Genomic DNA, 24,189 nt, shown 5'->3' on the forward strand with positions numbered 1-24,189 from the left:
CCGAACCAAATCTGATACCGGTGAGTACTTTTTATTACCCGAATGTATATATATACACACATGTACAGACATATATATATATACTGATAACTTTAATTTATAATTTTTTTAATGATTGGATTATGGAACAAACTCAAAATAAAGTTTACTTCTTGTATTATGTTATTGTCTTAAGAAAATATGTGTTATTTTTAGATCTTTTGGGTTTTATGGATACTTTTATTTTATGTATGTTTGCATGTTTGGATATATTTAGACAAGGTTTCAGTAAGTAGTACTCAAACCCAAAATAGTTTTGGTTATTTACCAAGTTTTTCGACCAATACCCGAATCAACTAAACCCGAGGTGAATCCGAACCAAATTCAACCTGAAATAATACATATAACCGAACGGATCCTAAACTTCTAAACCCGAAAAACCCGAACTCGAAAGACCCAAACCGAAACCGACTTGAGTACCCAAATGTTCATGCTTAGTCATTGGCCATTATCGTCAGCTATGATGACGTATTTAAATAGACACAAGATTATTTTAAACATATATATCTATTTACACATAGGAAATTAATTAATATATATATATATTATTTTTGGTAAAATTAAGAAAAAAATAATTAAGATGTATATATTTAGTTTTACTAAGTAATTTCTAATAATTAAATATGTGGTCTCCACGTTTTAAGAAAAATGTATTTTATTTTTATTCAATTATTTAAAAAAATGTAGAGACCACATATTTAGTTATTTAAAAAATATTCTTATGATTCTTGTCTCACTAGGCGTGTGAAAGAATATTCTACATCAAAATGTGATGGAATCTTAAGATGTTATTTAATATTATTTTCTTAAAGATATATAGGGCAATTTATTAAAAGTTAAATTTGGCCTCATGACTTAGATGTGTTGGAATTGCAAAATTGTTGCTTGACAGTTGACACCAGCACAATTTTATTTAATCCTATAAAATGGAAAATTTTAATTTAGATTTATTTCTATGTGCTGCCAAGAAAAGAAGATTTATTTCTATATATTATTTTCCTAACATAAAAGGAGTCAATTGATATTATATACCATTTGTCGTATGGTACAAAGTATTAAGCACCATAATTAGAGAAAAAAAGGAAAATAAAAATATTGTGGTTTTAACTATAAATACTATAGAACTGGTGTTTTGATCCTTTTCCATCTTCTGTTCATAGTTCTTGAAATAATCAAAGGTTGGGGTTCTTACTAGTCTATCAATACTAGTTTGTGGGGTTCATAAAACAAAGTTTACGATTTCAAATCAATTGTTTTGGTCTTTTTTTTTCTTTGGTCGGAGAGTATTTTGGTTGATCTAAATTGTTTGAAGTAATAGATTTTTTTGAGAAAATGAATTTAGGACAGGAAATTAGTGTCGGATCGTCTTGGAGCAAGGATGATGATATTGCTTTCGAGAAAGCCCTTGCAATTTATAACGATAAAACAGAGATTCGTTGGAAAAAAATTGCTACAGTTGTTCCGGGAAAAACTTTAGAACAAGTTATAGAGCATTACAACATTTTAGCTCGTGATGTTATGTTGATTGAATCTGGATGTGTACGTCTTCCAGATTATGATGATTTTTTAGAAGAACCAAATCACAATGCTTTTGGTAAAGAAAGAAGCATATTGGAAGGTGGCAACGATCGCAAATATGAGTCTAAACACAAAGGTAAATCAAAACTAAAGCAAAAACGACGAAGGGGTGTTCCTTGGAAGCCTTTTGAACACAGGTTCCTACTAAACTCACTTGTTTTTAAATAATATTTTAGACGTAGTTATTATTTTACAGGTCACTGAATGTGAAACTCAGAATGTGTTGATTTGTATATGTGGTCACTGGTAACATTATTGCATTTTCAGTTTGATATTAGAACTCAAAATATGTTGATTCTCACACTATTTTTTGTTTTCTTAATGAAACTAGACAATTTCTGCATGGTTTGAAAAAATATGGGAAAGGTGATTGGCGTAGTATTTCTCGTCACTGTGTAGTGACAAGAACATCAACTCAGGTTGCAAGTCATGCTCAAAAATACTTTGCACATATCAACTCAGAGGATAAAAAGAGAAAGAGGCCAAGCATTCATGACATCACTATTGCGGAAAACAAAAGTATCTCAACAAAACAAAGACCAATCACATGGCAAAAAATAAACAACAATGGTGCTACTGCTTCCAACACTCAAGCCAATCAAACCACTTTGCAACCATCACTTGACATTCCTATATATGGTACACACAACAACATATGGAATGCACAAGCCACTCAAGTCATTTCACAGCCATCACAAAACCATCCTACATATGATGCACCCATCATATGGAACACACAAGTCGCTTCGCAACCATCGGCCAATATTCCTATGTATGGAACGTCCACCATAAGTCAACCAATGGTTGGACCAATGCTCTCACCTTTTGGAACAAACTTGAACCACTTGGCTCCATCTCATATGACTTCTGGAGTTCAACATGATTCAGTACCTTACTACTCAGGTCCTAGTGCACCGATCAACATGGATTCAATACCATACAACATTGACTTATATAACTAGATCTCAAAGATAGGTCTTAAACTTCATGTTTTGTCCTTCATTTAAGGTGGAAGGATACTTATTTCATCTTGTTGTTTGGTATGGGATTATTTGATGTTTTTTTCTTGTATCATATGGTTTGGGGTGTAACATATATATAAACCTATTAATTTCTTTAAGAAAACATATAAGCCTATTTTTATTTCCAATTAAACATAAACTAAAAATCAAAATATATATACTCATAGTTATCATACATACGTTTAGGGAACGAGATATTGGTGTAACTAACACTACTCCTAAACTCTCATACAATGAAAATTCTAATTAAATAAGGATATGAAAACAAATACTATTTGACACTTCGATTAGAAAAATATATGTATCATTAAAATTCGAAGACTAAGAACTGAAAGTGGATTAACATTCAGCAATTCAAATTTGATGGCCAATTTCATTTTATATATATGTATCACTCATAAACTTATGAGTTTCCTCTAGTTGATACTTACACTTTTTACATATTATTGGCATTTTAGAATTTAAGAATTAAACTGTTTCTAATTTTAAAATTCAATCATTTTTTTGACATTTTCTGTAAAACTAATAGTTTTGAGTTTTTGTTTTGGATTTTTGCATGCTAAAAAAGATAGTTGCTTGAGAATTTTCATTTTCTTTTCAACTTGGAAAATATTTATATGCAACAGATAGTTTCATTACATTGTCCCATAAGTAAAAGAAAAAGAGAAAAAATTAACTCAGGAAAATGTAATTCCCGATTTAATTAATCCTCGAATACGCATACTTCGATAAACTTTGAAAATTACTACAACGAAACTAGTACACGTGGACAATGGTGATTGATAGGTATATCAAGAAGGGTACAAAGTCAAAATAGTCAACAAATAGGTTTCTTATTAGGGTTTCTTGGGCAAACTCAAGTAGTTGCAGCACTGTTTCTAACTCCCTGACCATTTTCAATCTCAGCATTTCGATCGTTACAGTTACATGTGTTCACCGATCGGACGACGGTGATCGCTACTGGTTCAGGAGATGTGAGTGTACCTAACTTCACCATATCGATGCTCACTTCTGGCAATTTCGCAGCCTCAAGTTCTTTCTCAACCAAATCCGACGGCGTTTTGCAGTATTTGTAAACCACATAGAGTATCATTTGAAGTGCACCTAGAACAAACCCAATCACGTTTGGGAACTGCATAAATTGAAAGACATATAAAAAGGTGAAATTAAAGATAATTTATTAGTGCTCAAAGGCCAAAGCAATATACCTACTTTTAATTTTTATATATGAACTTTATCCTTTACAAATGTTTGCAAAAAAAATAATGTGTACAATTATAAATTTTGAGGTTTCCAATTAAAAAAAATCAGTGTTATTGTAGTGACTAAAATATATTATAAAACCTGTTTGTTTTTTTAAATTCAGATTTTCCCCCTATGTATTATTTGTATATATATGTTTATGGGGAGGTTACGTGCAATACATGTACAAGTCTATGTAACATATTTGTAGATAGAACTCTTTTGTTAAAGATATAATCTTTAGTGTTTAGTGGGATATTTAAATGTAAAACGACAACAATACCGAACAAAAGGGTTTTGCTTTTTGTGAATTCATATCTCTCTTTATCTATGATTAGCATCATAGGCTCAGGTAAAATAGAAACAAAAGCAACCACTTCATGCAAATAACGATAATGATTATGATAATGATGACTTACGGCAACATAGATATCCTTAAGAGCAAGACCATAAAGGAGCCATATGACCGCACTGATGGTAAGAGTCAAGGATAAGCTAAACGGCATGTACTCCACACTTTTCGTCTTTATCACCGTTCTCTGTTTTTTTAATACAAACCTAATTAGTAAAAATCATATTTTCTTCATATATACTTCTGTAGTAACATTAGCTAGAGACTATTACTACTTACGATAATGCTAAGCGGCGCAGCAAAAACGCAGACAGAGAATCCGACACAGATACCTCCAATGATCTTCGCACGTGTGGTTCCTTTTGCCAAGAATTGGCAGAGGAGGAGAATCAAACAGAACCCTCCAAAGTTCATTAGCAACAAGAGCTTCACCGTTAGCATCTGCACCAAAATAATCAATAAATATCACACATACAATAAACATCACATATACATATATTTATGTTGGTAATGTTACATACTCGGGCTTTCTTGGATGCGAAGGCAACAAAGATGGAGATGTATATGGTTTCAATGAAGCAACCAAAGCTGTTGATGGTGACGAGAAGGAAGACATCTTTCTTCTGAGTAGCGTAGTAGAGCCAAAGCATCGCGCTGAAGAGCGCCACCACATAGGGAATAGATTGAAATCCTTCTGTGGTTTTCTTCTTACAAATCCTATAGAACGTTGGCCTGCATCGAATAATCAATATCTATCTCTTAGTTTAATATCTCTCATTTTGTTTTGTATCATATGATCATTATAGCTCTAGCTAGCTAGTTAGATAAAAACATAAACATATGTAATGACATATATTATGAAGAAACAAGAACAGAGTGAAGTAATGATGCAATAGTAATACTTACACGGGAGAGAGGAAAACAGCAAAGGAAATGAGGTTTCCTGAAAATTACACGATAAGAAATGAAAGTGGCTAGTGTTAGTATATACTGGTTTTGATATCAAAATTAGGATATAGCTAGGTTCTGGTGATATCAAATTTTAAGAGAGATGAACGTGAGAACTCATACCGAGCAAGCCGAAAACAAAGGCCCATGTGTTATGAGTGTCGAAGAGAGCCATGAATGTCGATCTTTGGTTCCGGGTTTAGGGATTGTTTTTTTGGAAGGGAGAAGAAGATTTCTTCGAAGTAGTAAGAAAGATATCAGCTTTGTAAGTGTTTTTTCTGAAATCAAAGGCTAATGGCACGACTTTTTAGCATTCTGATGACTTCAAGTATTTATAGAGGGGATGTCTTGAGAATGAACAAGGGAAGTGTGTGGGAAAGGCAATAAAGATAAATGTTTCGTGTGAATCATATAAGAATTTTCAATCTTTTTAGAAAAGTAACAATATAATTTCTAAAAGTATTAGTCTTTGTAGGTGTACTACTATACAGAAATGAAAAATGCTCTTCGTCTCTTCGAAAAAATAATTGACAGAACAATTCCAACACCATAATAACTTTTTCATAAATAATGCATGTCGATTTCGGTTTAGGCCAACTCTTTTCTTTTAAGGGTTCTATGTCTAGATTCTACCTATTTCACATATACCTATATATGTGAATACATTTAATATATACAATATTAATTTCTATGTTTTACACTTTATATCCTCATTTGTCAATAAAACTGGACTAAATTACGAGGTCCGTGCTTAATTATATTACGTTTCCAAGAAAATTAGACAATTAGTTCATGTGACGACGTTTGTACGCAAATATAATTGCCGTTTTCACTTTTAGCCACTTTTCTTTCTGAATTTACGTTTCACAATTTTAAGAAGAAGAAAAAAAAAAAACTTTTTAGCCGTTTGCCCGTTTCTCAATCATTAACATTTGTTTGTACGACTGTCCTCTCAAGTTTAATAATTTGTAGATGCTTATTTCAATTTTACTTGAAATTACGTTTATTTCACTAAAATATATATATTGAACTAATAATGTTCTCGTTTTGTCTTACTTTTTAAAGAGGAAAAATAAACCGAGGGAAAGAGAAATAGACAGCTTAACTAATATTTGGATAATATTTTTAGTTTTTAGGAGTTTTTTCCTTTCTATATGGTTAAGCTCGGATTAGATTCATATAGTGAACATTTTAATTAGTGCTTGAATGTTAACTAAACTAAGGTATATAAGCTCTCCTTATTTAACATTTGGTCGACAAATTACTTCTTGTATATCGGATGAAGTTTAAACTTCAAGATATAATTTACACTAGACTATAAAATGTAAGTTGTTTATATACAGGCTCCAACATGAACTACACAAAAATTGGTCATGCACGGACAATTAAATGAAGGTTAGGACCTCAATTCTCACATATATATGGTTGTTATTCTTAGGGAATACAAATATGTTTTTTTTTCAAAAAATTAGTTCGGTTGGAAAGTGTGCTATAAAATTAAAATAGAAGAGGGGTTTAGAACTCACCCATAATTTTTTTTTTCCCTAGAAATTTACTAAATTTTTTTATTTGAAACTATTACATTTTCAAAGACAATTTTGATAGTAGGTTGAACCGTCTTTCGTAGTTTCATGCGTTACGTATTAAATTGTCTATACAAAAATAGTTAATTTTACTCGTTTTCAAGAGTAGATCAATGTTTATAATTAATATGATAATGAAGTAGGTGAAAATAGTAAAGCGCTTGATTTTGTTAAAACAATAATATTGATGGATTGATTTGGGAAAAAGAACAAACTCCAATAATTCATAACTAATAAGACAAAATAACAATAGCATGAACTTCATTTGTAAAACTTTTAATCTATTCTAGACTTTTATGGTTATTTGAACGCACAAGTTTAGGTTAATTAGTAACTTATTATGCTGTTTCACATGATTTTCATTTTTCAAAGAGTTCATTTTTTTAGGTGGGATCTTATTTATAGTAAAAGTTATAAATGAAAAGGACATCGATCCAAATATTATTTCAAGTATATAACGACGAGATTGTTCACCATTTAATTTAGATAAATCTATACTTATTGGGACAATGGACTAACCGTTTTTCTGGGATACTCAGAATGATAAATATTATATCCATTTCAAATATAACTAAATTCACTACAAGAAAAATGATAAGTAGATACAGGAGTGTTAATTACCTGAAGTATGAATAAGGATTTTTTTTGTGGGGAAAAAAAGAAGAAGATTATATGTGGTTAAGAATATATTATATCATCAAAATCTTTAATAATATAACTCGTCATACTTAGTTAATTAACACACATAATACATGATTAGAAATTTATATTTACACGAAATGATATGAAGAACTGCTATGACTACTTTTGAAGATATAATATATTTTTAATCACATATCTACTTCTTCTTCTTTTGTTTTGACAAAAAATACTAAACCTTTTCTTCTAGTGGTAAAGACTTAAAGTATCGTTAGTATGTTGGAGTCTCGCTCGTGATATATTTTGCTCCTCCAAATTTTATTTTTATTTCGAATTAATTTAGATGCAATCACACCACACATGTCGCCAGAAACACTCGAAATCATTAATCGTCTCTAATGCAAACGAAGCTTCATTTGATCTTGTTTCGAAATTTACCGTTATATATATATATATATGTCTCCCACCTCCATTCTATTATATCTAAAAATCTCGGACATGCGGCTTGAGATTAGCCCAAACAAAAACAATAGCTCATTAATTGGATCTTGTTGTTGGTTCAAACTCATGTGTTGTTAATTAGTTTTTTTTTTCTCTTATTGCAATAATGGTCTGGGAGTGAGAAGTAATCCTAAAAAAAAAAAAAGGTGAGAAGAGTAATTAGTCCAGAACCATGTAGCTCAGTTTTTTTTTTTGATGAAGGGTTTCAAACTTAAGATTGAGAAGAGATTGTACAAAAGCCCCTATTGGACTCAATAGTTAGTAGTTAATTAGCATTGTATAAAAAGAAATAAACATTAAGAGGGATTAATCAAATCGTTTTCTCCTCAAAATTGATCAAGGGGTTCTCTTTGAAGCCTAGAGGATGCAAATTGGGAAAGGGTGAGGGAAAGTAAACTGATTCTGAATTCAGCGGAGAGATGACACATGAGGTTCAATAGTTAGTAGCTCAGAAATCTTGTGATTAGCTGCCAGGATCATCAGCGAGACAACTGCCAGAGAGGGATCACCAAATTAGCCGTCAGCAATTAGCACATGATAAGAGAGCCGCCGGGCATACATGGTTTCATACTATTCATTATCAATTAAGTAAAAACAATCATGTTTATTATAGTGTATTCAATTATCAGATTCCAAATAGTTCCAAGGTAAAGATATAACAGGAAAGATATACTTTGGTTCCAAATCAATAGACAAAAAAAGCTGAACTTTAAATTATGAAGACACACTATATACTCACGCTTCAAAAGACCACAATTAATGTTTCGACTATGAAAAACAAACCATATCAAGTATAATGTTTTGTTGTTCTGCTTTGGACCTCATATCCCTCGTTCTATTTTCGTTTGTCTCGCAGATCTTTCATAATCCTTAAAACCCCTCAAAAAAAGGTTTTAAATAGTTAGAATTTTCTTGTGGTTTTGCTTTAAAGGTTATATGTAAGTTGTCGGTGAGAGTGTGAGACTAAACCAAATTTTTTTTTGGCCATTTTTATAATTTGAACATTGTAACTACGAAATGATCACTCTTGTCAGATCGAGAAGTTGATAAATTGGTCACTGATACTTATGACGGATAGAAAAACAAACAAATTTCAAGGTTTTTTCTGTTTCTTTTTTTTCCCACTTATATAAATGTGATAAACATACATATATATATTTGTTCAAAAACAAACATACAAATATATATCAACGTGGCAATATTAAGTTTGATTGTTCGAAATGTAAAATATATTGAATTTACGGTCGTATATACTAATATATTCTGTTTATAATAAATATATAATGTTTTCTTATAATCCGGCCGTAATTAAACACAATGCAAATGAAATAAGTTTGTTCTGTTTATATATATATATATATATATATTGTTTTCACTTAGTAGATAATTCTTAGTTACTTGTAGTATTTCTATCTAAAACATTTAAATGCAAAGGTTATGACTTATGACATTGTTTTCTGCATATGCAGTTTTTTACATAGCAACTGAATTAATCTATGTCTAAAATTGTGATCACCAAATATTTCTAAATTCTTATATATAGACATGTTTGTAATTAACCCTCATCACTCTGCTTTGTCATCAAATTAAAATCTCAATATCTTATGTACGGCAATGCATCGATCCTAAAATCCGCTTTTTTACTCGAGTCCTCAGCCCAAGAAAGAACCTTAAAATATACTGGCCAAAGGCAATAATATGCTTTCTTTAATAGGATCATTTTCGTTGCATCAAAAAACAAAAGTCCAGCACCTCTAAAAGTTTTACAGTTTTTAAAACAACAGCTATTTACGTTCACATCAACATTTACTTGTTGACAATAGATTATATTAAAATTTATAACTATACTTTTCCAATTATTGTAAAAGAAAAATTATCTGACCAAATGAAAGATGCAAAAGAGAAAAAAAAAAGATGCAAAAGAGAAAAGACTAATCTCAATCAATATATGTATACATATATGACATCATGGGGTTAATATTGAATGCTTTATATTCCAAACTTTTTGGCAAATCATGGCTAACCATGTCCATTGTGAATCGTGACGTGGAATTGTGTTCCATGCAAAAGATACGAATTTTTGTTAAAAGTAAAATAAAACATGCATGAAGATAACGAGTACGTCGGCTTTATCTAGAGGCCCCTATATAAAAAGAGAAAGATATAAAAGATAAATTGAAGAGGATATGAAATGATTGGCCGAATTTGTTATATATTGCCACTAGATAAATATCATTTTTTCTTAAATTTTTCTCGTTTATAGGAAAAAGTTTATGATGTTTAAAAGTTCATGTTTCTTCTTTTCAATTATGAATTTGAATGTGTATTTCTAAAATAGGAACGAATGTTTAACTATAAAATATTTTGACATATCTAAGGAACGGTTAACTTTTAAAAGGCATTGAAATTTTATATATAATCATTTACTATGGTTAAATATGCATTAATCACCAAATCAAGAAGTTTTGCTAATTCCATTTGAATTGCATATGTTGAAGTTGGATTCGAAATTGATTTATCCATAGATCAAAGAAAATTAAAGAAATGAAAATAATGTGAGAATCAAATTCAAAAAAAAAAAAAACTGAGAGAAAATATGCGTGCATAACACATAAAAAAAAAACGTAAAAAGCCTAAAATAATATGTAAAGAATATGATTATTCCATTAATTTTACTTATGATTTTAAGTTTCGTTATATGATCGAAACCATTAATATGATTTTGGTGATAAAGAAGTGCCATTTTTTTCTATGCGCCAAAATATTTCGGGCAAAAGAAAATTTTAGCCTAAAAGATGGTTTCAAATCAAACTAACTTCGACTACGTTGTTTTTAAGAAAATTATTTATGGGAATTAAAAAGAAAATCGTTTAAAAATGTTTTAACAAAAACAGGAGATAAGATTTACATGTAACGTGCCACATTTGATATTTTAGTGTAGAGTGATATCTCTAATTATTGAAGGCTTTATTGGACAATAGATGAGTGATGATTCCACTCCCATGTAAAGGAGAACGAGATAATATCAGCACATTGTGTTTTTTTGCCCTTTTCTTTGTTTTTCTCTCTTTCTCTTTCGCTTCTTTATTTTTTTATAAATAATTTGCTTCTCTTTTTTTTTCCTAACATACTAAGAACAATGATGTTGGTCTTTTCCAAAATCTGATAGAACACTTGGCAACTTGTGTAGCTGTAGTATAATTGTATTTCTTTTTATCGCAATAATTAATGCCAACATATCCTCAATTATATATATTATCCTAGCTAATCGTATTTGCACCGTACGTCTATTTCTTATATTTTTCTACTCTATTAATTACTTTTATTCCCTTAAAACATTAACACTAATTTTTATTGCGTAGAAATAATCATATTTCATTATGTAAGAAGAAAATTATTTTAATAATGGAATATATTTTGTACATATATAATGTGTAAAAAATTAATTTTAACTTCTATTACTAATTTGATTAACAATTAAACGCATATTTTCATTACGATGGCACTCTTAAGCAGTCTAGTATCTAGAGTGTAGACAATAGACATGCATGGTTATTGAGACTGTTTACCTAATCTCATTACCATTTCCTCAGCCAGTTGATAGATCATGCTTCACTTTGGCTTCTTGTGTTTTTTTCCTCTTCATCATATTTTATTTGTAAATAGGTGATCGTGTTCACAAACTATATACGTTATACATTATTATTTATAAATGAAAAACCGGAATTGGTTAGTAAATTAAACCAATTATGATATGTGCTTGGTGCGTATGTGTATATGTATGTCTATAACTCTATATATCCTTTATATAAACTCCCACTATGGCACTCTCATCTTTGCCGTTAAGATATGAATTAGATATAATTCATCAATTATAAGGCAAAACTTTCGAATATGGTTGGATTTTAGTAGAGCTGGCCGGCAGCTTTGGTGCACAACAATTGTCTCTCTTCTTTACAAAATTTATATATATTATTATGTTGCTAATTAAGTTTATCTGCTCAGACGTATAAGATATTTGTACTCACATATTGCATATCGTACTGTATATGATAATGGAATGTGCTAAGGATATATATATTTAAAACGTTTTCATAAATCTCATCAAGGACTTGATCTTTTTATAAAAGCATTTTCGTGCCTTTCTAGGTGTATGGACGTATTTAAACGAAGGTTTATCTAGTCCTTCCTCAACTTTATTAAACTGTATGCAAATTAATCAGTTAGTTGTTTATTTTGTAGACCAAATATAATCCGAGTCTATATTCATTTGCTGATTCAAAAAGAAAAAGTATATATATATATATATATATATATTTTTTTTTTTTTAAAATTAAATTCAATTAGGTTTAATAAAATTATACACCGGACTAAAATAAAAAACCAATTTGAATTATTCATCCTTCAAATAATTCTTGGTAAGTTAAACGAAACCAAATCAAACATAATCACGAATTTTCCTTACTCACTCGTTTTATGCAAGATGAAAATTACAAATCGAATAAATATACCAAAATATCAAATTAAAAGTCACATACATATAGTAACGAAATCGAAATTTGAGAAGGAAAAATTGATTTTTATTTTCCTCTCGCTTGGTTGGTGCATGCACGATGAAAATGTTTTATCTTTTTTTTTTTTTCTCTCAAAAACCGACTTGACATTGTATCTATCGGAGTGTTGTAAATTATGTAACCTCTTTTGATAAAGACGAGACTCTTTTTCATCGCAACAATGACATATCCTAATTCTTAGAAATCCTTATTTGGCTGCTATAGAAGAACAACATATTTTTTTCTTTTTCCACCAGCCATTCTCCCATCTACTCGTTGGTGCAATATTCACATGGAAAACAGTTGGATTTAAAGGAGATTACAAAACTTAATTCATAAAATCGAACTCTATATATGGAAATTAAGGGTGACATATTAAATGCAATTCAACCCAACTAAAAATGTTGCAACCGAAACAAATCAATCAAACTAAAATAACATGCAAGTCCAAATATATCATAATACTAATAAATATGATTCTTTTGTCTCATTAAGCATCTGGTTCTATGGTGTAGTGGTTAGCACTCAGGACTTTGAATCCTGCGACCTGGGTTCGACTCCCGGTAGAACCTCATTTTTTTCTTTCTCCAAACTAAATTTTAAAGTTCTAAACAAACAGGTCATCAGCTATCACATTTGGGCCTAGTTTGAATTAGTGGACTCCAAGGCCCAAGATACGTAAAATCGCTATTTCGTTTTAAGGTTCTAAAGATAAATTATCTGTACTATTAAATATTTTAATATTAAAAAAGAAAAGAAATGGTTTTATGATCCGATCCCTTCTCAATCTCACGGAGGGGAAAAGATTCCTCCAATTCAAATCTCTGTCTGTGTCTCTGTCTCTCAACTTTCAATTTCTGAGAGAGTCGGAAATATTCTCCAGATCGCCTAAGGCAAATTCGTTTTCCGATTCGGCCTAGCGACGGCGAGAGAGGAGAGGAAGAGGCAAGTTGATTGACCGGAGAAGAAGACGAAGCCGTTCTTGGAGAAAATGATAACGATTCCTTATTTAACCGCTGTATCCACCTACTTCAGCTATGGATTGCTCTTTGCTTTTGGTCAGCTCCGAGATTTCTTCCGTCGCTTCATTGATTGGTGGTTCACTAGCAATCTCCAGGTCTGTCTGTTTTCTCCAGTATATAATGTACGTAGATGTGGATCAATGTACAAGTTTGTTTAACTTTATGCTTCTTATTCCGGTGAAATTGGCTATCGACAGGGATACGCGCCGATCTGTTTGGGGCATGAGGATTTCTATATCAGGCGATTGTATCATCGGATTCAGGTAAATTCATTATCAAATCTATGATTCTGTTAACAAAATCGAATTGATTATTGGCATTGTAGTTATGCAAGCTTTAAGCGTTGTGAATGTTTGGCTTATGAGTTTCTCGTGTTTACTGCTTGATGACTAATGTTTATCTCCGTTTTGCTTCAAGGATTGTTTTGAACGACCTATATCGAGTGCACCTGATGCTTGGTTTGATGTGGTTGAGCGCTACTCTAATGACAACAACAAGACGCTTAAGTGAGTCTGTCTACTTGTGTTTTTCTATCAGTAGTCGTAGCTTCTTTGATTCTGTTGGGAGAATATGAAAATGCTGAATTCGAATGGTTGATACAGTCTTGTAAAATTGTCCCATTCAAGTTTAATTAGGGGAAGATTTGAATTCTAAATTAAGAAGGTTGCTGAGTAAACCTTTGTTGGTGTTGACTCTGTGCAGGCGAACAACAAAAACTAGCAGGTGCCTCAATTTGGGGTCCTACAATTATCTTGGGTTTGGTTCTTTTGATGAATATTGCACGCCTCGTGTTATTGAGTCCTTGAAGAAATTTTCAGCAAGTACATGTAGCTCTCGTGTTGATGCAGGTAAAGTGTCTTTGCCTATAGATTCAAGAACCATTTTGGCTCTGTTTCTAAACAAACTTTTTTCTGCTATCAGGAACTACATCCGTGCATGCAGAACTTGAGGAATGTGTTACTAGGTTTGTGGGAAAGCCTGCTGCTGTTGTTTTTGGCATGGGCTATGCAACAAATTCGGCTATCATTCCAGTCTTGATTGGAAAGGTATGCATTGGTTTACCCTTTATGATGAAGGCGTATGTTGTCTCTTTTCTAAAACCCATGCTTAAGTTGATATTTTTTCCTGTGATGTCTTGTATACAGGGAGGGTTGATAATAAGTGATTCTTTGAACCATAGTTCTATTGTCAATGGTGCTCGAGGTTCTGGAGCCACTATCCGTGTTTTCCAGCATAACAGTAAGCATTTGTTGTGTTTCAGCTTCAGAGGTTCTTTCCATATAATGGATGGCTTACATGTATATTCTCTTGCTTGTGTTTCTTAGCGCCTTCCCATTTGGAACGAGTTTTGAGAGAACAAATTGCAGAAGGTCAACCTAGGACACATCGACCATGGAAGAAAATTATTGTTGTTGTTGAAGGTATTTACAGCATGGAAGGGGAGATTTGTCATCTACCGGAAGTTGTGGCCATATGCAAGAAGTATAAGGTGAGACAATATTCCTGAATTACTGATTATGAGAATTGGTTGATAACTGAAACTATTTTGTGTGTGCAAATACCCCTTAAAAAGTAACTGGGTTCACTATGTGCCACATTCAATATAAGCGATAAATTAAGGAACTCTATTGACTAAAATTACCCTTTGAAATGCCATATTTTCTAAACTATTGGGAGTTTTTTGTTGCGTGAAAAGATACACCTAACTTATCTTCTATCTTCGTTTCAGGCATATGTTTATTTGGATGAAGCTCACAGCATTGGGGCAATTGGTAAAACAGGAAAGGGTATTTGTGAACTCCTGGGAGTTGACACAGCTGATGTGGACGTAATGATGGGAACCTTCACAAAATCTTTTGGGTCTTGTGGTGGCTATATTGCTGGATCTAAGGTTAGAAAATGCTACATTTGTTTTTATTTACTGATCTTGCAAATCTCCTGCAGTCTTGTTTTGGTAAATCAAGTTTCTGACCTTTTAGTTTAGCTCAAAAAGAATATTGATAGCCGTAACTTTCACTCAAATATAAACCATTAACCAAAAAAACGCTCACTCAAAAGTCAAAACTTATTTTGAACCTGCGAAATGACGATTAGTATATATATATAAAGGCCTTCAGTATCTATACGACATACCATGTGATACTTAGGTAAGCTGTACACTTCTTAAATTCAACAAAAGTATAATCAATTTATTATTTTTATTCAACTTCTATAGGAGCTCATCCAATATTTGAAGCATCAATGCCCAGCTCATCTTTACGCAACATCCATACCAACTCCTTCCGCACAACAAATTATATCTGCCATTAAAGTTATTCTGGGAGAGGATGGTTCAAATCGAGGTACTCGATTTTTTTTCTCACCGTGTCATTAATTGGCCTCATTTGGGTCACTGAGCACAATCTAATCAGGTCATGACTCATAACCTAAAAACTCCCATTCTTCTCAAATACTGAACAGGGGCACAAAAGCTAGCAAGAATACGTGAGAACAGCAACTTTTTCCGGGCTGAGCTGCAGAAGATGGGATTTGAGGTACTTGGAGACAATGATTCCCCAGTCATGCCTATAATGCTTTACAACCCAGCAAAAATCCCAGCTTTCTCAAGAGAATGTCTGCGACAAAAAGTAAGTTCTATTATTCAAATCCAAATATCATATGAGAACTCGATTAACACAAGGTAACAAGATCAAAAAGTAAATGATTAACTTGTGGGTGCAATGGAACCTTGAAACTCTGAACAGGTGGCAGTGGTGGTCGTGGGTTTCCCAGCTACACCTCTACTGCTGGCTAGGGCACGTATTTGCATCTCCGCATCTCATTCAAGAGAAGATCTTATAAGAGCCCTCAAGGTAAAATATTGCATTCTACCCACTTGTGTTTTTTTCTTATTACAAATAAGCGCTATTCCACAGAAGTCCCAAAGCACAAAACTGCTAAAATAGATCTATATGCTTCGATAGAGCTCGGTTTCAATGCAAGACAAGTTTTGAATCAATGTGTGTGGTTTTGTGTTGGACAGGTTATAAGCAAAGTAGGTGACCTTAGCGGAATCAAATATTTCCCGGCAGAGCCGAAGAAAATAGAACAGTCGAAAAACGACATCAAGCTGGATTGAAGAATTAACCAATGAAATAGAGATGCATCCAGGAAAACGCAAGCAAATGCTGTGTTATGTGTTAACTTCTCCATATCTCTCTGATGTGACACAAATCTGATTTCTCAGGGGTCCAGCCATTTCCTCTCTAAGTAAAACACAAACCCAGAGTTAGTCCACCTTTCCTCAAGTCTTGTTTACCATGGTGCTACTGCATTTATGTGATTCTTCATCCATGTTTTTCCAAGAGTTTAAATGTATAGTAATATCGTTGAATGATGTCAGAGTTCTTTTATTACTCCGGACAACAACTGTTTTCTATGTTTGGATTATTTGTATCAAAAGGTTTTGGATAAATTGGTCAATTAAGTTCCCAACCATCAAAAACCACAAGGTACAACAATCACAAATAAGTTAATCCTTCTTCATCTTCCTCTACCATTACAACAAACTAACTAAAATGTTACATTCAAACCAAAAAAACATCAAAAGAGAGAATTAAGTTTCAGACATTGCCAATGGCTGGTCACAAAAAACAAAACTCTTCCACCATTTTTCACGAGAACTCCCTCCCAAGCTTCTGAATTGCACAATACATCTTCCTCCTAGACCCAACAGCATTAATCCCCATATCTTTAAGATCCTCCAATGTCAACAATGGTAACACTTGTTCATCAACTTCATGCATCTCAAACATTGGCCAATATCTCCCTAACCCTAACTCTTGTAACCATATCTTCACTCCTTCTTTTCCTCTTCCTCCACTTTGCCAATCTCCTAACAATTCAACCTCTCTATTCTCGTACCGTCTTCGTTCTTTCATCGGACTCTCCGAATCTTCTCTGCTGAAATCCCTAAACCCTTCTTCTCCTCCCAATTCTTCATCCTCTTCCTCTTCTTCTTCCTCTCCACTGAATTTCTCATCTCCTTGCTCTACACCATCGTTTCTCGTCGCCCAATTCGACCTAACTCGCTTCGCCGAAGCTGTATTCGTCGTCGTCGTCGCCGCCGTCTCTCCACCGGATGATTTGACCCATTTCTTAACCCGCCAACTCCCAATCGAAACCGGATCTTCATCTAGGGTTCCAGTATTCTCATACCCACCGGAGCTCAAATTCGTCATAGTTCGAGTCCTCGAAGACGACGTCGTCTTCCCACTCTGATTATTCGGCTCCTTCCTGTTACCACCACCACCACCACCACCACCACTAGGTCTCCATTTCGGCCGTCGGACTTGCGGAGAATCGTACGCCGCAACCACGTGTTGGTGGTACTGGTCACCGCCGATGTCTCCTAACCTAACGCTAGGTCTTCTCAATCGTTTCGATCCGACTGAAACTCCGGCTGCGGCGGATGTTTCCGGTGCTTCGATTGAGTTTATTATCGCCGGCGGGATAAAACCGCCGTTAATCTGGTGACCTTCTACTAACTGTAACTCGGCCATGGAAAACGAGAGAGAGACGGAGAAATTGAAGGAGAGAAAAGCGTTTTTTTTTGTTTGGTCTTCAGTTTACTCTGGAACCATATCTTGCTAACATGCGCAGAAAGGGATTTTATTTAGGTTTTATCTGGAGAAATTGGATTGTGAGAGAGAGAGAAGACGAAGAGAGAGTAGCGTTCAAATAGTGGACACGTGTTTCTGGAGCTCTTGTCTCTTGTCATATTTCTTTTTTTTGTTTTCTTTCCCAAACAAACAAATCCTTAATTGCATTGTTTATCTTTGTCATTAAAATTTCGGATTTGTTTCTATATATATCTTGCTTTGTATAGATTTGTAAACAATCATAAGTTGTTGTATATTAATCATCCTTTATAGATTTGTTTCCACACATATTTCCATTTTTTTTTATAAATTAGGTAATGGGGTTTAATTTGTTTTCCCTTTTTTGGCTTAGCCAATTTCATTGGACAACAGTCCACCTGCTTTATAATCCAACACCAATTTAATTTTTTGTTGTGCGACTAATTTAATAAAAATTGAGGATAATTCATCTATATAATTTCTTCAATATATGCTTCAACTTTATTTTTTTCACTTTATAAAATTTTGACATATTCACCCAATATCCTCCTTTACAAATGAATGTATTTGATGTAAGAAATTGTATTTGAAGACTTTTACACCATGACCTTATATACTAGTATCTATCTTCTTAACCACAAATTAGTGATTATCTGTCAAATTAAAGCTTGGTAAGTTTGTGATTATGCATTAAAATTGATAGTCTTTCATAACTTTTGCATTTACTCGAGTACACAAACTTTCACATGTTTAAATAAAAATTATTTTATAGGGTTTAGTATTTTTTTGCAAATGTAAACGCAAAACTCAAGCACGAACATAGAGTACTCATTGATTTATTGTTGGCGTTTACATTTACAATTATTAAAATAAAAGTGGTCAACATAATTAAAGTTGTTAGATCAGTCATTAAAACGGCAAGATGTTCTAAAGAGTAACATTGAAACAACAATAGTTTCAAGTATCAATTAGTCCCGCGGCGTGTGGCGATGGCGCGTGGTATCCGCCAAAAACCCTTCCCGGAACTAGAACCCTAACTTCTCTGCAAGTCTCTCTGTTCTAGTCACAATTCACTGAATTAAAGTTTGAAAACCCATGATGAAATGTTGAACCTTTCCAATTTCCATGGCGATTTCAAGTGTGGGTTTTGCTTGCAGATCCTTTTCCCCTGTTCGTACTCTCCAGTCTCACTGCTTATGGAAGGTGAACTATTTATATGAACCAGTTCTACAATTTATTCGATTCTGTTATATGTTTTTACTTTCTTAATTCGATTTTTTACGCTCTCAGATACGGTTCAACACTGTTGCTGCTGCAATTGAGACAATGGATGAGTCAGATGGTTTTGCCACGGACAGTGATCGTCAAGACAAGGTTTCTGATGAACCAAGTAAGCTTAAGTCCATAATTGAACTGGAATTAGTCATCAATCCATTGTTCCTACTCATAATGTTAGGGTATCAACTCTGTTCGATTTTGGTTGATTTGGAAAATGAAGGGGATCGTGAGTGGAAACAACTGAATTCGAAAGATCTTGGACTAAGCAGCTCAATGATTGCAAAATCCACAAGAAAAGTGCTTAATGGCCTTAAAAGCAAAGGTTGGTAGTTTCAAAGTCCTTAGATTTCTCTAAGTTTCGAAAACTTTGTTCAACCATATCTCATACTGCTTCTGTAATCTGTAGGACATGATGTTTACCTTGTGGGAGGCTGTGTACGAGATCTTATTCTGAAGCGGACACCGAAAGACTTCGATATACTTACCTCTGCAGAACTTAGAGAGGTTGGTCTTGTTCTGTTTTTTTCTTTTCTTACTGTCAACATAATTTCAATCTGATTTGGCATTGTTAACGTTTAGGTGGTTCGAACTTTCCCAAGATGTGAAATTGTTGGAAGAAGGTTTCCTATATGTCACGTACACATTGGAGATGATTTAATAGAGGTTTTTTTTTTTTTTTAATCTAGTCTTTCTATTTCTTTCGAGTACAATGTATGCATACCAATAGGAAAAGCTTTTGTTTTTGGATTTCGATTTGTTTTTGTTGCGTTTTCATAGACTTTCTTTTATTTGAGTAGGTTTCGAGTTTTAGTACCTCTGCACAGAATTCTTCGAGAAATACGAGAACTGAATGCAAAGAATCGAGTGGCTCAGATGGTGATGAGGACTGTATCCGTTTGAATAACTGTTTGCAGCGTGATTTCACAATTAACGGGTAATCTTGTTATATACTTCAGTGTTTTCTTTTTGAATCAGTAGTTTGGAGATTCTTATAATTTTTCCTATCTCAGGTTGATGTTTGATCCATATGCCAAAGTCGTATATGACTATTTGGGAGGAATGGAAGATATTAGAAAAGCTAAAGTGTGAATGTATTCTACTCTAATTTGCTTTCAGATTTATGTCACACCATTTTGGTGATATATATGTATTCAAAATGTGGTTCTACAATCACAGGTTCGAACAGTGATTCACGCTGGCACATCTTTTCACCAGGACTGTGGTAAGGGTGTCAAAAGAAAAACAAGAATTTTTCTATGCAACCCATTAAGGCTCTATATGATGAAAACTTATCAAGCTCATCATTTATGATATTTCCAGCTCGGATTCTTCGTGCAATAAGAATTGCTGCGCGTTTAGGTTTCAGAATGTCCAAAGAAACCGCTCATTTTATTAAGAACCTTTCCTTACTAGTACAAAGACTTGACAAGGTAGGCTCACATTACTGCGTCTATCCTCCAAAGAAATATATGCTTGGTATATCGTGTTGGCCTATATCACGTTCATAAATGATTCTGTGTCAATTGTTCAGGGAAGGATCTTGATGGAAATGAATTACATGTTAGCTTATGGATCAGCAGAGGCTTCTTTGAGATTGCTGTGGAAATTTGGGATACTTGAAATTCTTCTACCAATTCAGGTAAATGGAATCAGGGTTTATTTGTGTCTCTTTGTTGCACCTTATTACTAATGTTTGTCTATCTAACTTTGATTTCACAGGCAGCATATCTTGCACGCAGTGGTTTCAGGAGACGTGACAAAAGGACTAACATGCTTCTGGTCAGAAAGAAAGCATCTCTTAGATAGTTGTAGATGTGTTTGTCGTTTAGAACATCGAGTCAAGAAACTGAAATATGAATATTTTATCATGCAGTCTCTCTTTGCTAACTTGGATAAATTGTTAGCACCTGATAGGCCTTGTCACAGCAGCTTATGGTAAGATAGATCCTCATCTGAATTCATATCTCATCTTATGAGTTGGACATTTTTTTCTTGTTGTCTTATGGTATTACATAATATATAACAGGATAGCAATCTTGGCGTTTCACAAAGCACTTGCTGATAAACCTCGAAGTCCTATAGTGGTTGCTGCGTTTAGCCTTGCTGTTCACAACTGTGGAGATATTCTAGAAGCTGTGGAAATCACAAAGAAGATCACTAGGCCACACGATAAAAGCTTCTTCGAGCTAGTAGAGCCCGAGGAGAATCTCGACTTCCAAACCCTGTTGGACGAGGTCATGGATCTTGATGCTTCTATCGAAGATGCCTTAAACCAGATGACTGATGCGTATTTTATATCGAAAGCTATGTCAGCTTACCCTCAAGCACCATATTCCGATTTGGTAAGTATCCATTGAAAAATCTTAACAAATGTCACAATTAATACATGTGTGAAATCAATGTCTCAATGTCCTAATCTGTTGATATTGTTTTCGTTTAGGTCTTTATACCGTTGCAGCTGTACCTTAGAGCAGGCAGAATCTTCGATTGTGTGAAAAACGAAGAGACACGAATTGGATTTGAGGCCAAGCAAGGAAGCAAGATCGAGTATGGTTCGTTAAATTCAGGATATTTTCCCGAAATTCGGCATGTATTTGCGAGGGTTGTGTTCGATACTGTTTTTCCATTAAACCTATCTCAAGAATTGTAAAAATCTCATCTTTGAGCCCTTTCAAAGCTTGGGACACTAGGTGGGGAAAGTATCCACAACTATCCAGGCTTTAGTTAACAGGAATCTTTTCTTTCACTTGGAATCTTCTTTTCTTTGTCGCGAGCGGAGTTCGTTAGTTCGTTGGAGTTGACAAATGACATAACAGTCTACATATATTTAAACTTAGTTGTTTATATTCTTATAATATGTTTCACTGTTGTTAGTAAGGTTAACATGATTGAATTGGAAGATAAAAACTAATTATTTTATTTTTGGAAAATCCCTAATTTAAAACAACATTTCACGTTTAAAATTTTAATCATGCCAAGACTTATATAACTTTTTAATATACCCATGCTGATCATTTCAAAATACGCTATCGGTTATCATTGCAAAAGCATAGTGTGTCCAAGAAAAAGAAAAAATCATCACTCACTACTACATGTCGAAGTCATTTGCAACAAAAAAAAATATATGTATTGCATGACGATATATTGAACAATTTTAGTACACCAATTGACTTAGTTTGTCGTTGACCAACAAATTTTCAAAAAAAAAAGTTGTTTTTAATATTAAAACAAAAATAAAAAATAATTTTGTTTGGTAGTTAGTTTTTTTTTCAATTTTAGAACAAAATTAGACATGTGATAAAAAAAACAAATAATAACAAATTTAAGATATTAAAATTTAAATTAAAACTAAAAAATATTATTAGAATCAATTAAGTAAGAAAAATGCTTATTTTATACATTGTCAAACATTAACTTCCTATGTGATTTATTTAAATACAAAACAATTCTATTGATAACAAAAGTGATAACTTGCCTGATGAGCTAACATCGTACAATGAGCTTTGAAGGCCTCAACATAACTCCGGTACAGAATATGATCACTAGTAGTTTCAGACATAAACATCAAATTAGAGTTTTAGACGTACAATAAAACTCTTTTATCTCAACGAAATGAGATATAAATTGCATATCCATAACCAGCTTAATATAACCATCTACTCTTCGTTGTTTCCCCATAGAATCATGCGCTTCCCGAAACCGAACACCGTTCATCCTACCAAGACCGGTGAGAAGCATAACATGATAAATATTCATAAACTTAGAGACTTGTTCTAAAGCTTTATTTGCAACGCCAAGTTCATTCGTTAGTGGACAAAGTCTTTGTAGCACCGTTCCTTCATTAATCAAAAATGGTTTTGTGCTAAGGTGGTTATCTATGGCTCCTCTTGGCGTAAGATTGTCTTTATTAACACCATTAAATAGGTATTGCATTGATACAGATTTTTTACAACAATTATTGATTATCTGTTAGTTGTCTAGTTCTGTTAGTTGTCTAGATAGACCAATAGTCCAACAATTATTAATTATCTGCTCCACAATCTTATCAAAAAGACGTGGTAATGAGGTCATGTAACTATCAAAACAATTCTATTTTTTTTTTTTCAACTACAAAAAGTTTTTTACAATAAAATTATTAGAATCAAATCCAAAACATATGAATGAATTTTATTTTACAAATCATTAAATTCATTATTTTTTAATGTTTTTTCTTCTTACTCGCTCTATGGTGAGCTCACCAGCCTTCAAGATTTCTGCCAACGCAATAGACAAAAAATACGTATGTTCTTTTTTGTGTCTTTGTTCACTCTGGCAAAAACTTTCAACTTTGATAGACAAAATAATACTATGCTAAATTTTGAATGTCACTAAATACTACTAAATTTACTTATTCAATGATATCAGTATTTTATTGCATACTAGTAAACATATGTATGTTGTTTACTTGTGCATATTATTGAATTCACGAAATTCTACTAAATAATTTAACAAACTAAAGAAATATAATACAATTGGTATATAAGTTAGTGTAAATTCTACTCGGTATATACAAGAAAATCACATACATATGGAGAAGTAAGATTGATGGTTAAATATACAATATCTCTCATTAATTATATATTTGTGATTGAGTTTCATAATTAGACACAAATGTCCTTAAACATAATCACATAATTTTCACATGTATTTCCTCTTTTTTACCTTCTTTTTCTTTCATACATCATTCATTTTTATTTTTTTCCTTCAATTTCTTAATATATTAACTTGCCTTATGAATTAAAATTATATAAATGTTTTAATTAAATTATGTCAT

General features: G+C 32.9%; 5 protein-coding genes, 2 long non-coding RNA genes and 1 other non-coding gene across 9 annotated transcripts; 5 read left to right on the forward strand and 3 right to left on the reverse strand.

Moving 5' to 3' along the window:
• Window positions 1–1,371: 1,371 nt before the first annotated feature.
• AT5G23650 (Homeodomain-like transcriptional regulator) lies at window positions 1,372–2,661 on the forward strand (the record flags this gene model as incomplete). The annotated part of the gene is made up of 2 exons (NM_122270.2): window positions 1,372–1,754; window positions 1,949–2,661. 2 exons carry the CDS (start codon window positions 1,372–1,374, stop codon window positions 2,577–2,579), a joined length of 1,014 nt encoding a protein of 337 aa, NP_197754.1. The 3' UTR covers window positions 2,580–2,661.
• A 545-nt stretch (window positions 2,662–3,206) lies between these two features.
• On the reverse strand, window positions 3,207–5,555 carry SWEET12 (bidirectional sugar transporter SWEET12-like protein). The gene is made up of 6 exons (NM_122271.3): window positions 5,305–5,555; window positions 5,140–5,176; window positions 4,755–4,965; window positions 4,513–4,674; window positions 4,301–4,420; window positions 3,207–3,771 (listed from the first exon to the last, which is right to left on the reverse strand). Exons 1-6 carry the CDS (start codon window positions 5,354–5,356, stop codon window positions 3,496–3,498), a joined length of 858 nt encoding a protein of 285 aa, NP_197755.1. The 5' UTR covers window positions 5,357–5,555; the 3' UTR covers window positions 3,207–3,495.
• Window positions 5,556–8,006: 2,451 nt separating this feature from the next.
• Window positions 8,007–8,500, reverse strand: AT5G03625. Its single transcript, NR_142699.1, has one exon. It is a non-coding gene; the product is annotated as an other RNA (long non-coding RNA).
• Window positions 8,501–12,957: 4,457 nt separating this feature from the next.
• AT5G23665 lies at window positions 12,958–13,029 on the forward strand. The gene has a single exon. It is a non-coding gene; the product is annotated as a tRNA-Gln (tRNA).
• Window positions 13,030–13,200: 171 nt separating this feature from the next.
• On the forward strand, window positions 13,201–16,958 carry LCB2 (long chain base2). Of its 2 annotated transcripts, NM_001036855.1 has the most exons (13): window positions 13,217–13,574; window positions 13,677–13,742; window positions 13,897–13,985; window positions 14,182–14,327; window positions 14,401–14,525; window positions 14,625–14,718; window positions 14,805–14,968; window positions 15,209–15,370; window positions 15,695–15,821; window positions 15,940–16,106; window positions 16,224–16,331; window positions 16,502–16,621; window positions 16,706–16,958. In NM_001036855.1, exons 1-12 carry the CDS (start codon window positions 13,449–13,451, stop codon window positions 16,595–16,597), a joined length of 1,470 nt encoding a protein of 489 aa, NP_001031932.1. In that variant the 5' UTR covers window positions 13,217–13,448; the 3' UTR covers window positions 16,598–16,621; window positions 16,706–16,958. The 2 variants fall into 2 exon arrangements, with proteins under 2 accessions (NP_197756.1, NP_001031932.1); NM_122272.3 differs by having other exon boundaries at window positions 13,201–13,574; window positions 16,502–16,951.
• On the reverse strand, window positions 16,914–18,411 carry AT5G23680 (Sterile alpha motif (SAM) domain-containing protein). The gene has a single exon (NM_122273.3). It carries the CDS (start codon window positions 18,018–18,020, stop codon window positions 17,133–17,135), a length of 888 nt encoding a protein of 295 aa, NP_197757.1. The 5' UTR covers window positions 18,021–18,411; the 3' UTR covers window positions 16,914–17,132.
• AT5G03635 lies at window positions 17,366–17,584 on the forward strand. The gene has a single exon (NR_142700.1). It is a non-coding gene; the product is annotated as an other RNA (long non-coding RNA).
• Window positions 18,412–19,052: 641 nt separating the features above from the next.
• On the forward strand, window positions 19,053–22,224 carry AT5G23690 (Polynucleotide adenylyltransferase family protein). The gene is made up of 14 exons (NM_122274.3): window positions 19,053–19,301; window positions 19,389–19,488; window positions 19,597–19,698; window positions 19,783–19,880; window positions 19,956–20,039; window positions 20,174–20,310; window positions 20,387–20,459; window positions 20,553–20,598; window positions 20,697–20,806; window positions 20,908–21,015; window positions 21,096–21,155; window positions 21,250–21,311; window positions 21,403–21,718; window positions 21,817–22,224. Exons 1-14 carry the CDS (start codon window positions 19,224–19,226, stop codon window positions 22,024–22,026), a joined length of 1,584 nt encoding a protein of 527 aa, NP_197758.2. The 5' UTR covers window positions 19,053–19,223; the 3' UTR covers window positions 22,027–22,224.
• Window positions 22,225–24,189: the final 1,965 nt, after the last annotated feature.

Source organism: Arabidopsis thaliana, chromosome 5, assembly GCF_000001735.4.
Source record: "Arabidopsis thaliana chromosome 5, partial sequence".
NCBI classification, from domain to species: domain Eukaryota; kingdom Viridiplantae; phylum Streptophyta; class Magnoliopsida; order Brassicales; family Brassicaceae; genus Arabidopsis; species Arabidopsis thaliana.